This window comes from Protomyctophum bolini (assembly GCF_963924005.1).
Source record: "Protomyctophum bolini genome assembly, chromosome: 21".
Taxonomy (NCBI): Eukaryota; Metazoa; Chordata; class Actinopteri; order Myctophiformes; family Myctophidae; genus Protomyctophum; species Protomyctophum bolini.
Genome location: NC_137882.1, coordinates 2975001 through 2990000, shown reverse-complemented (window position 1 = coordinate 2990000; position 15000 = coordinate 2975001). Strand labels below are relative to the sequence as shown.

General features: G+C 43.8%; 1 protein-coding gene across 6 annotated transcripts in view; it reads left to right on the top strand.

Annotated features, from left to right (window-relative positions):
• Nucleotides 1–15000, top strand: part of LOC308336550 (melanoma receptor tyrosine-protein kinase-like) — a 51488-nt gene that overhangs the window by 17445 nt on the left and 19043 nt on the right. For all 6 annotated transcript variants that reach the window (XM_080793946.1, XM_080793945.1, XM_080793947.1 and 3 more), the window contains exons 2-12: nucleotides 2400–2551; nucleotides 4727–4937; nucleotides 5159–5293; nucleotides 5947–6015; nucleotides 6564–6682; nucleotides 8107–8248; nucleotides 8913–9032; nucleotides 10114–10240; nucleotides 11267–11340; nucleotides 12624–12714; nucleotides 14837–15000. The exon at nucleotides 14837–15000 is cut by the window's right edge and continues 33 nt beyond it. In XM_080793946.1, the coding sequence (XP_080650072.1) occupies nucleotides 2400–2551; nucleotides 4727–4937; nucleotides 5159–5293; nucleotides 5947–6015; nucleotides 6564–6682; nucleotides 8107–8248; nucleotides 8913–9032; nucleotides 10114–10240; nucleotides 11267–11340; nucleotides 12624–12714; nucleotides 14837–15000 (1404 nt within the window). The remainder of the gene's footprint in view (nucleotides 1–2399; nucleotides 2552–4726; nucleotides 4938–5158; nucleotides 5294–5946; nucleotides 6016–6563; nucleotides 6683–8106; nucleotides 8249–8912; nucleotides 9033–10113; nucleotides 10241–11266; nucleotides 11341–12623; nucleotides 12715–14836) is intronic.

The following is a 15000-nucleotide window of genomic DNA, read 5'->3' as shown; positions in this document are numbered from 1 at the left end:
TTTATTTTATTTTCAGATATATTTTTAGTTCTTTCGCGCCTTTATTTTGACAGTGCACAGTATACAGTATAAGTTCACTAAAGTTGACATGAAACGTGAAAGACTGACACGCAGCAAAGGTTCGTCGGGATCGGGAGTCGAACACCGTGACGCGCTGTCCGGCTGGATTGGCATTGCAACTTTGCCGCGTCCGTCAGGCCACAAAACCCGGAAACCGGATTTCCATCCACCAGCTGTCTCTAAAAAAACAGGAGTGGACTCCTGCCGCTCGCGGGCAAAACGCATCTTTGTGATTTCTCCTGTGTGGAGATGCACCCTCTATATGGGCTAAAAACACCTTATGTTGCCCTGTTCTTCTTACAGGCCTATACGTCGTGTCCTAGCATGAGCCAATGGAAGAAGGGGATAGACGTCACATGCTTCTTTGTTTGACCCCGTAAAAAAACTCGGATGCGTGTCTTAACCCATTCTGCCCTGAGATCAGATTCATACGAGGTTTCCACTGGGACACACTGGTCTGATGAAACCCATTCTGACCTGAGATCAGATTCTAAAAATGTCAGTCGTTCTTCGATTTTTCAAAAAATAGCAGACCTACAAGCTCGTAGCGCGCCACTCGGTGGCGCGCTATGAGCTTGTAGATCTGCTATTTTTCAATAGCTAAAGCATAACATGATGCTATCACCAAAATGGGTTCCCGTTCAGAATGGGTTAAAGAATATGATTATTGGCAGAATCGCGGAAAGTCGAGAATATTTAGAGGTCCCGTTCATTCATGTTTCCACTGCACCGGTGGTTGTTGCGAAATACCTCTGTTAAAGAACTGCACGGGACCTTATCCTGACGGGTCGAAAAGACGTGGCGTGTTCACGCTTGGGAGTACAAAACAAACTGAACAAAGTGTTTCATGCTCGCTCCTCAGATGTCATTCATTCATTATTTATTTATTTGACAGGGACAAAGCTCATTAATCAACATGTCAGTTTTCACATCAATGTAAAATGGGCCAGAGTTAGCCGAAGCTAAATTTCATCTGTAGTCCCTGTTGGGCAGGCTCTTAAAAATGAATGATAAAGAAGGACAAAGTGTAGTGTGCCTGCACACAACACCATGCGTTGATGCCATGTGTGCATAATGTACAACAAGCACCCAACACTACGTCCATACCAAAACACAGCACAATACAATACAATACAATACAATACAGGAACAGATCGACATGGTACAGGGGACAGAACAACTGCAAAGTGAAGTGAGAAATGACACCGGTGATGAATACTAAATAGTGCTGATAGTTACTCATGATTACAGATTTGAATTGTTTTCAGCCACCTTTTCAGGTCCACATACCTGTGACTGAATGGCACACACACACCTGCCAGCCCTAAAACAAGAGTGAACACCAACAGAAGAATAATGGCGGCACGAATTTTGGCACGTTTATACAAGATGAATTACACGGGAAAGCGAGTTACCGTGCCAAAAGCAAGTGTCTAATAAAAAACAAAGCAGTTTAGATGAAGTGATAACTTTCTTGAAATGCCTGTATAAAGCCAAAAAACATAATCCTAATAAACGAAAGATGAAAAGAAGATGAAGCGATAACCGAAGTGATTCACACCTACAGTAACTGGAAATGATGTGCGCCGTGTGTGTGTGCGTGCGTTCGTGCGTGCGTACATTTACTGATGCATTATACTATACTTGTGAGGTCTAATACGTAGCAGAATATGAGAAATGGAAAATAGAAAAAAATAAATAGAGATAGGTTTGTGATTAGAAAAATATTCAGGTTGTGATTAGGAGGAGACATTTAAAGATTAGGTTTAGGGTTTAGGGTCGGAGTTTATGGCATACTTAAAATTAAATAGACGATCTACAAGTTGACAACACGTGTGTTTGGGTAACCAAATGGACCCTTACAGGGTCCAACCAAATGGACAACAAATTCAGCTCAAATGCTGAATACATAAAGGACCTTTATGTCCCTCAGAGGTTTAAGACAGTGGGCGGTCCCCATGCAGCTGTGTTTTTGTTGTGACATCACAGCAGGCGTTCAGCCAATAGGAATGCACACAGAGCATAACTGTTCCAAGCTATGCACGCACGCACGTACGCAAAATAGCAGATCTACAAGCTTGTACTGTAGGTCTGCTATTTATTTATTTTCGTGAAAATGCGGCACAAATCTTTGAATATATATTCTTTCAGAAGACTTTATTTAATTTATTCGACGTCAGGTCTAAATGAATGAAAGATTGGGAGAAGAAAACTGTAAACATGGACTCTCTCTCTCTCTCTCTCTCTCTCTCTCTCCTCTCTACGTGTCCTATAAAAAATATAAATAACGGATTGGGAATTAACATGGACACACTCTCTCTCTCTCCTCTCTCTGCCAGTGTGTCAGGGTACCAGTAACCACCTGACCAAGCTGGGGCGGGCAGACGATCACTATGGCAACATGGTGAAGATGTTCGGCAACTGTAAGGTCGTCCTGGAGAACCTGGAGGTGACCTACACCGAGGAATACCACGACCTCTCCTTCCTGCAGGTGACCTCCTCTCCTCTCCTACTTTCACTAGTAATTAGGGCGATGTTCCCCTAACCTGGCCTCACCAGGCCTTTCCACCACCTCGGAGGAAAGCCTGGTCTCTGTTTCAAAAGTCCGTATGATCCTGTCGGGAGCGGATGATATCGTTATGTCATGTTGTAGTATTGTTTTGTAGTCGACAGGCAGGAACAACAGGCGTCAACTTTATTGAGGGAAAAGGAAGGTTCCTTCCTTTTCCCTCTCAATAAAAGCTCTCGTAGCCTGTAGCTTTTATTGAGAATAATTGGTTTGAGGGAAAAGGAAGTTGTTCCTGCCTGTCGACTACAAAACAATACTACAACATGACGTAACGATATCATCCTGATGACTACAAAACAATACTACAACATGACGTAACGATATCATCCTGATGACTACAAAACAATACTACAACATGACGTAACGATATCATCCTGATGACTACAAAACAATACTACAACATGACGTAACGATATCATCCTGATGACTACAAAACAATACTACAACATGACGTAACGATATCATCCTGATGACTACAAAACAATACTACAACATGACGTAACGATATCATCCTGTTGACTACAAAACAATACTACAACATGACGTAACGATATCATCCTGTTGACTACAAAACAATACTACAACATGACGTAACGATATCATCCTGTTGACTACAAAACAATACTACAACATGACGTAACGATATCATCCTGATGACTACAAAACAACACTACAACATGACGTAACGATATTATCCTGATGACTACAAAACAACACTACAACATGACGTAACGATATCATCCTGATGACTACAAAACAACACTACAACATGACGTAACGATATCATCCTGATGACTACAAAACAACACTACAACATGACGTAACGATATAATCCTGATGACTACAAAACAATACTACAACATGACGTAACGATATCATCCTGATGACTACAAAACAACACTACAACATGACGTAACGATATCATCCTGATGACTACAAAACAATACTACAACATGACGTAACGATATCATCCTGATGACTACAAAACAATACTACAACATGACGTAACGATATCATCCTGATGACTACAAAACAACACTACAACATGACGTAACGATATCATCCTGATGACTACAAAACAATACTACAACATGACGTAACGATATCATCCTGATGACTACAAAACAATACTACAACATGACGTAACGATATCATCCTGATGACTACAAAACAATACTACAACATGACGTAACGATATCATCCGCTCCCGACAGGGTCATACACCCTAAATGAAATGGTGCCCAGGCTAATGTTCCCCAGGTTCTATGTTCCCCACCATGCAAAAAAAGGTTCTTTGTTCCCCACTTAGAATAAACCTAAACCTAAACCAGAAACCTAACAATAGTAGCCTGCCTAGGCTACACTTAAACTATCTAGTCCTATCCAACTAACACTGGCATAAAATAAACTAAAACTTAAAGGTCCTTACACACTGGCGAATTGGCGACGCGATATATTCGTGCGAATAATTCGCATTTAAAAAACAAACAATTGAAGTCCATGCAAGCTTCCACATCAGTGGCGAATGTGCGAATGTGCGAAAATGCGACCGTTTTCGCTCTTCATTTATTCGCTCTGGTGTCGTATTTTGCAGAGATTCGCAGGCGAACTGCAACATGCAATATTTTGCATTTTCAGATCGCTTATTCGCATCGCGTCGCTAATTCGCCAATGTGTAATGACCTTAATTGCTCAGACTCTCCAACAAAGATGGCAAAAACAAACATTCTTTGTTTTGTACTATACAATTGTATCGTACGAAACACTGAAGTCCTTAACGCATTCTGACCTGAGATCAGATTCTAAAAATGTCTTCTATACATCCTGACAGTTTTCTGAAAAAGCCATGTTTCTATGTCAGACGTGGTTCTTCAAAAAATAGCAGACCTACAAGCTCGTAGCGCGCCACTCGGTGGCGCGCTACGAGCTTGTAGATCTGCTATTTTTCAATAGCTATAAAGCATAACATAATGCTTTAAACACCAAAAGGGTTAAACCAGAAACCTATAACCTATTCATTGATATTATAAAGAATATGCCATTTGTTGTACTTTTTGATACTTTTTGATACTTTCTCCCTCTTCCTGTCTCTCTCAGACCATCCAGGAAGTGGGCGGGTACGTGCTCATCGCCCTGAACAAGGCACCCGTCGTCCCATTGGTCAACCTGAGGCTGATCAGAGGCCACGCCCTCCTGAGCGGCCAATACGCTCTCTCCATTCTGTCCAACTACGAGAAGAACATGACGTCGCCCAACACACACAACTACACGCACGGCCTGAGGCAGCTGCAGCTGACCGCACTGACGGGTACGCACGCACGCACGCACGCACGCACGCACGCACGCACGCACACGCGCGCACACACACACACACACACACACACACACACACACACACACACACACACACACACACACACACACACACACACACACACACACACACACACACACACACACACACACACACACACACACACACACACACACACTATCCTGCATGACGCGTGTATGTTTGTGTGTCCTCAGAGATCCTGAGGGGAGGGGTGAGGATCTCCAACAACCCCCTGCTGTGCCACCTGGACACCATTCAGTGGGCGGCCATCGTGGACAGAACTGCAAGTCCCACAATGCATCTGAACATGACCGGATTCGCGCGACACTGTACGACACGACACGCCTCCTCTCCTAGCTGTCTTCTCCTCTCCTCCTCTCGTCTCCTTTCCTTAGCTCTCTCCTCCCTTTTCCTCTCCTCTCTCTAGCGTTGCAGCCCCGCCACCTCGAGAGACCCGGAAAATAAATCCCCGTTCATTTTCCTCATAGACTTTTTAGAAAGTATTTCTTTAAAGACGTTTACGCCGCGGACAAAGCCAAGTCTTGTCGTGACAAATCATGACAATAAACGCAATGTTTTGGACCAAACAAAGAATTATAAAGTAGAAAGAAACGGCAGGTTATTACAACACTTTTCTTTTGTTGTTTTTCTTCTTTGTAATTATTTGTTTGGTCCAAAATATTGTGTTTGTATTGTCATGATTTATCACGACTCGAGTTGGCTTCGTACGACGCTTAAAAGGTCTTTAAATAAATACGTGTTGAAATGTCTATGAGGGAAAAATGCATTGGGATTCATTTCCTGGGCCTGGCGTCGTCATGAAAGGGGGCGGGACTGCGACGCTAGTCTATTCTGTACTCCTGAATGTTGACATTGACGTGTGTGGGTGTGTGTGTGTGTGTGTGTGTGTGTGTGTGTGTGTGTGTGTGTGTGTGTGTGTGTGTGTGTGTGTGTGTGTGTGTGTGTGTGTGTGTGTCTGCAGGTGTAAAGTGTGACTCCAGTTGTTACAACGGTTCGTGCTGGTCAGCAGGACCTCAGCACTGCCAGACATGTAAGTGGGTCTTAACTAATAGTTTAGGTAAAGTTTTGCACAAAAAACACTCCTTTGCCTAAACATGCCCATAGCCGTCATCACAAATGTGATGAGGTCAGCACATTTGGGCACATTTTGGGCAAGTGGCTAAGGCCGGATTTAGCCAAAGGAGTATTTTCGTACATCGAGTATTGTGCAACAGGCGCTCCTACAGGCTGTGTAGCGATCTTGGAAACTAAACACAATATAAACAATGGGAGAAAGGCCCTTATTCTATGGTAGTTAATAAGAAACCTAACGTAACAAAAACATCAACATACTGTACTGAAACTTACTGGAAACCACGCTTTCCTCCAACATTTGGGTCAACAAAACATTACTAAAGGCAGCTGACGCTAAGTAACCTCAAAGGGCAACTTTGAATTATCTTTAAATGTATGATGTTTATGAACCTTTCTCTCTTTGTGTTGTTGTATGTGTTTCCATAGTAACCAGCATGGTGTGTGTGTGTCTTTGTGTCTCCATAGTAACCAGCATGGTGTGTGTGTGTCTCTGTGTCTCCATAGTAACCAGCATGGTGTGTGCAGACCAGTGCAGCAGGAGGTGTCGAGGCTTTTCTCCTGGTGAATGTTGTAACGAACACTGTGCGGCCGGCTGTACCGGTCCCAGCGCCGCAGACTGTCTGGTACTGTACATACTGTACACAATACATTACTGTACGGGTCCCACAGCCGCAGACTGTCTGGTACATTCACATTTGTGGCCAGATTTGACTGAGAGCCGGCCATCGCACAAACTCCATGCTTTTCACCATGAGTTAATTGCACAGACAGACTCTTCACATACTAGAGCATGTCTGAAATAAGTGCCAGAGCTGACAGCGACATGTAAATATGAAATAAATGCTTAAACATGTACAGTAGCTATAGGTGTAACGTTAGAGACCACAGAAGTGAACCTTTCAAGCCTGTTTTCTCAACTCGCTGTTTTCTGCAAGACATTACTCTATAAGCCATATCTCCAAAACTGCTGGGTCAAACTGAACAACCAATATGTCAATTTGAAGCTATGATTCCCTGCTTTCATTTGAAAATTCAAAATGATCCAATGGCAGTCCCTCAGTCAAATTTAGCCACATTTTACAAGGAATTCTTGAACACAAACAATAGTGGATGCGCAAACTTGAAAAAACTCTACAACAAGTGCTTCAGGATACAGATCACGGGTACAGAAAGCATCGCCTTCTCCATATATGGCGACTGCCAATTATTGCAGACACTGAACAGAATTATGCCGATGCCTGATCAGCTCTCGGCCTGCAATCTGCAGGCATGCAGATTGCAGGCAAATAGTTTACATTTGTAGCCAAGCTGTATAATAGCATCCTTAAGACGCTGGTACTTAAGCACCCTGGTATAAGGAATGCCTCTTCCAGACTGTGGTCAACACATTACACATGCACACGCACACACCATGTGACTGTCTGGTACATAGACAATACATGAACATACATACACATTCACACACCACGCATGGATGCATGCATGTACATACGCGCACGCACCCACACACAAAATATTAGTCAGAGCAGACAAAAACCTTTTTAGTCTACTCTGAAGAAGAAGGCTACTGCCGAAACACGTCAGCATTCTCAGATAAACATGATAAATTGTATATTTTATTTTGGAGTGCCGCTTTTTCCATTTAGCTGGTTTATGAGTTAAGTTATTTTCACAGCTGAGCACTATAGGCATTAGGCAACGATTCACTCACTGGTGGTGGTAGGGCATATATTCCACATTTTGTTGGCAGAATTTGACTTACTTTGACTTATTCCTGTAGGCTCCTATAGGTGGAGCATAGGGCCGCAATCACACCCCGCCATCGGACTCTGTTTTGAGCAATCTTCTTCAGCTGGGCCCACGATAATCCGGTCTACTTTGCCTCACTGTTGGCAGAATAGTAGAATTAATTCATTTCTATCAATCTCTCTCTCTCTCCATTTGTCTCTCTCCCTCTCCCTCTCCCTCTCTCTCTCTCTCTCTCTCTCTCTCTCTCTCCCTCCCTCTCTCTGTCTCTCTCTCTGTCTCTCTCTCTCTCTCTCTGCAGGCGTGCAGGTCTTTCAGTGATGAGGGAACATGTAAGGACAGTTGTCCTCCCCTGATGACCTACAATAAGAACTCCTACCAGGTGGTTCTGAACCCGCTGGCCAAGTACACCTTTGGATCCACGTGTGTGACGACATGTCCACGTGAGACACACACACACACGCACACACACACACACACACACACACACACACACACACACACACACACACACACACACACACACACACACACACACACACACACACACACACACACTCACACACACACACACACACACACACACACACACACACACACACACACACACACACACACACACACACACACACACACACACACACACACACACACACACACACACACACACACACACACACACGCACGCACGCACGCACGCACGCACGCACACACACACACACACACACACACGCACGCACGCACGCACACACACACACACACACACACACACACACACACACGCACACACACACACACGCACGCACGCACGCACACACACACACACACACACACACGCACACACACACACACACACACGCACGCACACACACACACACACACACACACACACACACACACGCACACACACACACACACACACACACACACACACGCACACACACACACATGAAAATAACGCACTCACTCATGTACACACAATCACACGCAGCCACACACACAGACGAGACAGCAATGTTGATATCATGATTAAATGTCAGTCCGTCGTTGGTTATTTAACAAACATCCGTGCGATTACATGAATACATGTGTATGTGTGTGTTACAGATAACTATGTGGTGACAGACCAGGGGATGTGTGTGCGAGCGTGCAGTCCAGGAAGTTACGAGGTGGAGGAGGAGGGAAGAGTCCAACGCTGCAGGAAATGTGACGGAGTTTGTCCCAAAGGTCAGTGTGTGACTCTCTGTCATTTTCATTGTCAATGCCAGTCATCTAATGTGATCCTGGGCTCTACACACCCTCCACCAACCTAGTCCCCATATATGGGGGACAAGGGGAGAGCAACGGACTTGAACTCATGCTTCCTTCATGCCTGAGTGTCCAAGTTGCTCCTTTACACCTGACAGGGGGGAGTTTCCCTGGTTGGACGTATAGCGCGTGGAAGGAACACGTTATTCCAACCAGTTCCTTTCCCCTCCATCAGGCGCCCCGGCTGGCCAGGGGGAGGCAGTTTAGTGACCAGGATTACTGCATGTTTTTTGTGAGGGTACCTACCCTAGGGTTAGGGTCATTTGTTGTAAGCAAAATACTACCGTTTAAATAAATCAGACACAATCCAAGCTTGTCGACACAGGCAGGTGTACAATCAAACGGAACTTCCTTTTCCTTCAAACCTGGAAGAATAACAATAAAAGCTCTCGTAGCCTGCAGCTTTTATTGAGAAAAATCGGTTTGAGGGAAAAGGAAGTTCCGTTTCATTGATCCTGCCTGTCGACTACAAAACAATACTACAAAATGACGTAACGATATCATCCACTCCCGACCGGATCATAATTTATACCCAGAATGAAACGGTGCCCAGGCTAATAAGAACGGTGCAGGACCAGTGGTGGAAAACGTACTGACATGTTTCGCTCGAAAGTAAAACTAAGTAGATCATTATGCAGAATGTTCCCTTTCAAGTCCTCACATGTATACAAAATGTCTCTCCCCTACAGTGTGTGACGGGATAGGGGTCAGCTCTCTCTAAACCTCTCTCTCCTACAGTGTGTAAACCTCTCTCTCCCCTACAGTGTGTGATGTGTAAACCTCTCTTCCCTACAGTGTGTAAACCTCTCTTCCCTACAGTGTGTAAACCTCTCTCCCCTACAGTGTGTAAACCTCTCTTCCCTACAGTGTGTAAACCTCTCTTCCCTACAGTGTGTAAACCTCTCTCCCCTACAGTGTGTGATGTGTAAACCTCTCTCTCCTACAGTGTGTAAACCTCTCTCCCCTACAGTGTGTGATTAAACCTCTCTCTCTCCTACAGTGTGTGATGGGATCGGGGTGGGCTCTCTAAGCGACGCGATCGCCATCAACGACTCCAACATCGAGTCCTTCAGGAACTGCACCAAGATCAACGGAGCCGTGTCCCTGCTGCCCACATCCTTCGCGGGGTATGATGTCACCGCCCCTTATCAATCACTTTGATCTGTCATCCACCCCTTATCAATCACTTTGATCTGTCACCCCCCCTTATCAAATACTTTGATCTGTCATCCACCCCTTATCAATCACTTTGATCTGTCACCCCCCCTTATCAATCACTTTGATCTGTCACCCCCCCCTTATCAATCACTTTGATCTGTCATCCTCCTCCTTATCAATCACTTTGATCTGTCATCCACCCCTTATCAATCACTTTGATCTGTCATCCACCCCTTATCAATCACTTTGATCTGTCATCCACCCCTTATCAATCACTTTGATCTGTCAACCACCCCCCTTATCAATCACTTTGATCTGTCACCCCCCCTTATCAATCACTTTGATCTGTCATCCTCCTCCTTATCAATCACTTTGATCTGTCATCCTCCTTATCAATCACTTTGATCTGTCATCCTCCTTATCAATCACTTTGATCTGTCATCCTCCTCCTTATCAATCACTTTGATCTGTCATCCTCCTTATCAATCACTTTGATCTGTCATCCTCCTTATCAATCACTTTGATCTGTCACCCCCCTTATCAATCACTTTGATCTGTCATCCACCCCTTATCAATCACTTTGATCTGTCATCCACCCCTTATCAATCACTTTGATCTGTCATCCTCCTCCTTATCAATCACTTTGATCTGTCATCCTCCTCATCAATCACTTTGATCTGTCACCCTCCTCCTTATCAATCACTTTGATCTGTCATCCTCCTTATCAATCACTTTGATCTGTCATCCTCCTCCTTATCAATCACTTTGATCTGTCATCCTCCTTATCAATCACTTTGATCTGTCATACTTGTACATCAAGCTGCCTCACGCTACAGAAACAGGAGATAGGCCTCATGGCTCGGCAAGGCTTACTTGTCATCATGTTGTGATTAAACCTTAACAATTAGGTCTGTGGTGATTGACCCGCCACAGTATAAGGTGGATTGTGGTTGGATTGCCTTTCCAGTAAGCTGTCTTGTGATTGGTTCAAACAGGGACAGGTTTTACAACGTACCACCGATGGATACTGCCAAGCTGGAGTACTTCAGAACTGTTAAAGAAATCACTGGTATGTTTTTATAAATGTTATTAAATAATAATATAAGTCTATGAAGCTACCTATGAAAAAGTATAATCTGATATTGAAAAATGGCTGGTTTGGGTGGCACGGTGGCACAGTTGGTAGTGCTGTCGCCTCACAGCTAGAAGGTCCTGGGTTCGATTCCCGCTGGGGACGCTGTGGGCACTGGCGGCGTGTTCCCTCCTCCGCGTCATCAGTGCCCATACCCGAGGCGGGGGTTGGCGATAGGGCCTTTCTGTGTGGAGTTTGCATGTTCTCCCCGTGTCCCCTAGGGTAGATACCCTCACAAAAACATGCCGTAATCCTGGTCTCTAAAACTACCTCCCCCTGGCCAGCCGGGGCGCCTGATGGAGGGGAAAGGAACTGGTCGGAATAACGTGTCCCTTCCACGCGCTATGTCCGGCTGGGGAAATTCCCCTCTGTCAGGTGAAAAGAAGCAGCTTGGACTCCTCATGCATAGAAGGAGGCATGAGGTCAGTCCGCTGCCCCCCCAGGTTGGCAGAGGAAGTGTAGCGCCCAGGATTACATTAGATAATTGGCACTGGGTGATAAGAAAAACTGGGTTACAAAATCGTGGGATAAATTTTTTTTTTTTTTTTAAAGAAAAATGGCTGGTTTTACAACAAAAAAAATCACACAACAGCGCCCCTACTGGTACTAATAGTCATACTCGTGCTCAACACATAGGCGGACACATAGGTACATAGGTGAACACGGACATTGCTGTTCCTTAGAGTGGTTGCACCACTCAAAAAATAAAAATAAATAAAAGGATTGAATACTGTTTAAGCACAGAAGGTTAACACAAAATTACCCCTTTCCATTGTGGTCCTTCCTTATACTCAATTCATCAATAAACATACAACATTGTGAGCTTGTAGAACAGCAGTTTAAGACAAATGTTGGCCCCAGAAGTTCAAGTTAGTAGCCAAGTGTTCTCTCAAGTTTATGCGTGGATTAACACTGCCCTCCTCTGGCCACACTGGTGTAGTGCTGCTGCTATTGATTATACATTCATTTTGACAGAAAAGTTTGATGCAGATTTAGTCATAAATAATAATAATAATAATAATAGTCTTTTTAATAAAATTCCATTTAAAGTCTCAATCATATTTTAAAGTCATTTGAAATGTTTTAGACCAGTTTTAGCTGACTGAATATCATAGGATTTTAGTTGACTAAATAAATGGTTGATTGAATCAACTAAAATGTGGTGTGTGTGTGTGTGTGTGTGTGTGTGTGTGTGTGTGTGTGTGTGTGTGTGTGTGTAGGTTACATGCTGATCCAGTCATGGCCCGCTGAACTGGACTCCCTGTCTGTGTTTGAAAACCTGGAGCTGATCAGAGGACGAAGTTCACACAGGTACTACTGGTACGCACACACACACACACACACACACACACACACACACACACACACACACACACACACACACACACACACACACACACACACACACACACACACACACACACACACACACACACACACTTCGGGTAGATAGTCTATTTCTCTCTTCAAATGTTTTCAAAAACATTCTTGAAAGCATGTTTAGTTTAGATGGCTGTCATGTTGGGTATACAGACCTGAGATCAGATTTTTTTAAAAAAGGTCTTCTACATCCAGACAGTTTTCAAAAAAAAAGCTATGTTTCTATGTCAGTGGTTCTTTGATTTTTCAAAAAAATAGCAGACCTATAAGCTCGTATAGCGTGCCACTCGGTGGCATGCTATGAGCTTGTAGATCTGCAAACAACAACTATACAAACAATAAAACACTAATCAAAAACAGAACTCAAAAACTTATCCCAAATGAAGAAGTGGACAGGATGGTCGCATGTTGTGGTGAGAGGACAGGGGGACAGATTCCCTGCTGCCCTGAAGCTGATTTTGATTTGATTTAGTGATATAGTCATGGTACAATTCATAGAAGAGCAGTACAGAATTATCAGGATTGCACAAAAAGTCAGAGGACTTAATTCCACTGTGATCAAAATAAATAAATAAATAGTTACAGCATTATGATAAGAAGAACATGTGTGTACCAACATCACAATACTAATGACATTTACATTACAACCGGCCATCATAGATCAATAAACAAAAGACAATAAAATAGATAGAAATAGATTAATACAGCACTATACTAACTTGCCCATGATCAGCCACTTTTTCAACATATTTTATAAAAATGTTCAAAGACTGGGCAAATTTAATTCCCCTTGTATATTTAAATGAGCTTCTACCTACCCTGTTATGACGTCTCGCTGACAGCTGTTCGATGGTGCTGCGCTCATTGCATGTTCCTGCATTCCTTGTGATGATTGGGGGGGATTATCTGGGATCTAGTACTTCAGTCTGATATACAAGATGAGTGTATGATGTTGCTGCTTCTCCTCCGGTTGTTGGGTTATTACTCTGAGTTTGAAAGTAAAGAAGAGTTGTGTTAACCTGTCCACTGATTCACAAACACAATACCTATATGTCTCAGGTTTGGTGGTTTAAGATCAGCTACACTATAGCCCTTGTGTTCAAAACTATGGAACTGGTTAACATACCGGCTCTAACCTTTAAAATATGACAGTCCTCCTTACAGGAGAGATGTTTGTGACTGAGCTTTATAGCAGACCGGGTGTGGCCACCACCCAATCCACACTGCTGGTGTCATAGGGCCTCGTCAGAGCCGGCCAATCCGTGGAGAGGAGCAATTCTCCCCCACAGCATACAACCAATAGGCACTCTCCAGTAATCAGTCTCCTGATGGCACATGCAGGTCTCCTCCTCCTCCTCCTCTCATCAACTCTCCACCTTAGAACACAGGAAACAACAAACAGATAATACCAAATATAAACAGAACTAATTATAGCTGGCCATACTGACAGTGTGCATACATGTATATATGTCTATTGCAGAGGTTAAAGGATAATTCCGTACTATAGAAGGCTTTCTTTTCCTTTCTTTGTAGTTGTTACGTCACCCGACCAAAAAGGTGTTATTTTGTGCAAAAGCGCATTATTGGCTATTTCCCATACCATAAGCCCTCAATGAATTGAATTGAATTGCATTACATTTAATGGGGCATTGGGGGTGCTTATTTCCATCGCTCAAAAATATTTTTCTTTTGTATATATCTTCTCTTCATAATGTAAATAGTATCCCAAGCGGCACACTTTACTACTTATTTCGACGGAAATAAGTGAATTAGCGCAAAAACCCAACCCCCATTGAGGGCTTATGGTAGGGGAAATAGCCAATAATGCACAAAATAACACCATGGACCTCTTTGGTGGGGGACGTAACGACTACAACTAAAGGTAAGAAAGCCTTCTATAGCATGGAATTCTCCTTTAGGTGTGCGTGTTGTGCATACATGTATATGTGTCTATTACAGAGGTTAAGTGTGCGTGTGTGTGTGTGTGTGTGTGTGTGTGTGTGTGTGTGTGTGTGTGTGCATACATGTACGTGTGTGTGTGTGTCCATTTCAGGGGTTACAGTGTGATTATCTTGAACACGGCGGTGCATTGGTTGGGCCTGAGGTCACTCACCGAGGTCAGCGATGGAAACGTGGTGGTCAAGGTGAACAGCGGGCTCTGCTACACGCGGGAGGAACACTGGAAACGCATGTTCAAGAGCCTCGGACAGAAGGCCA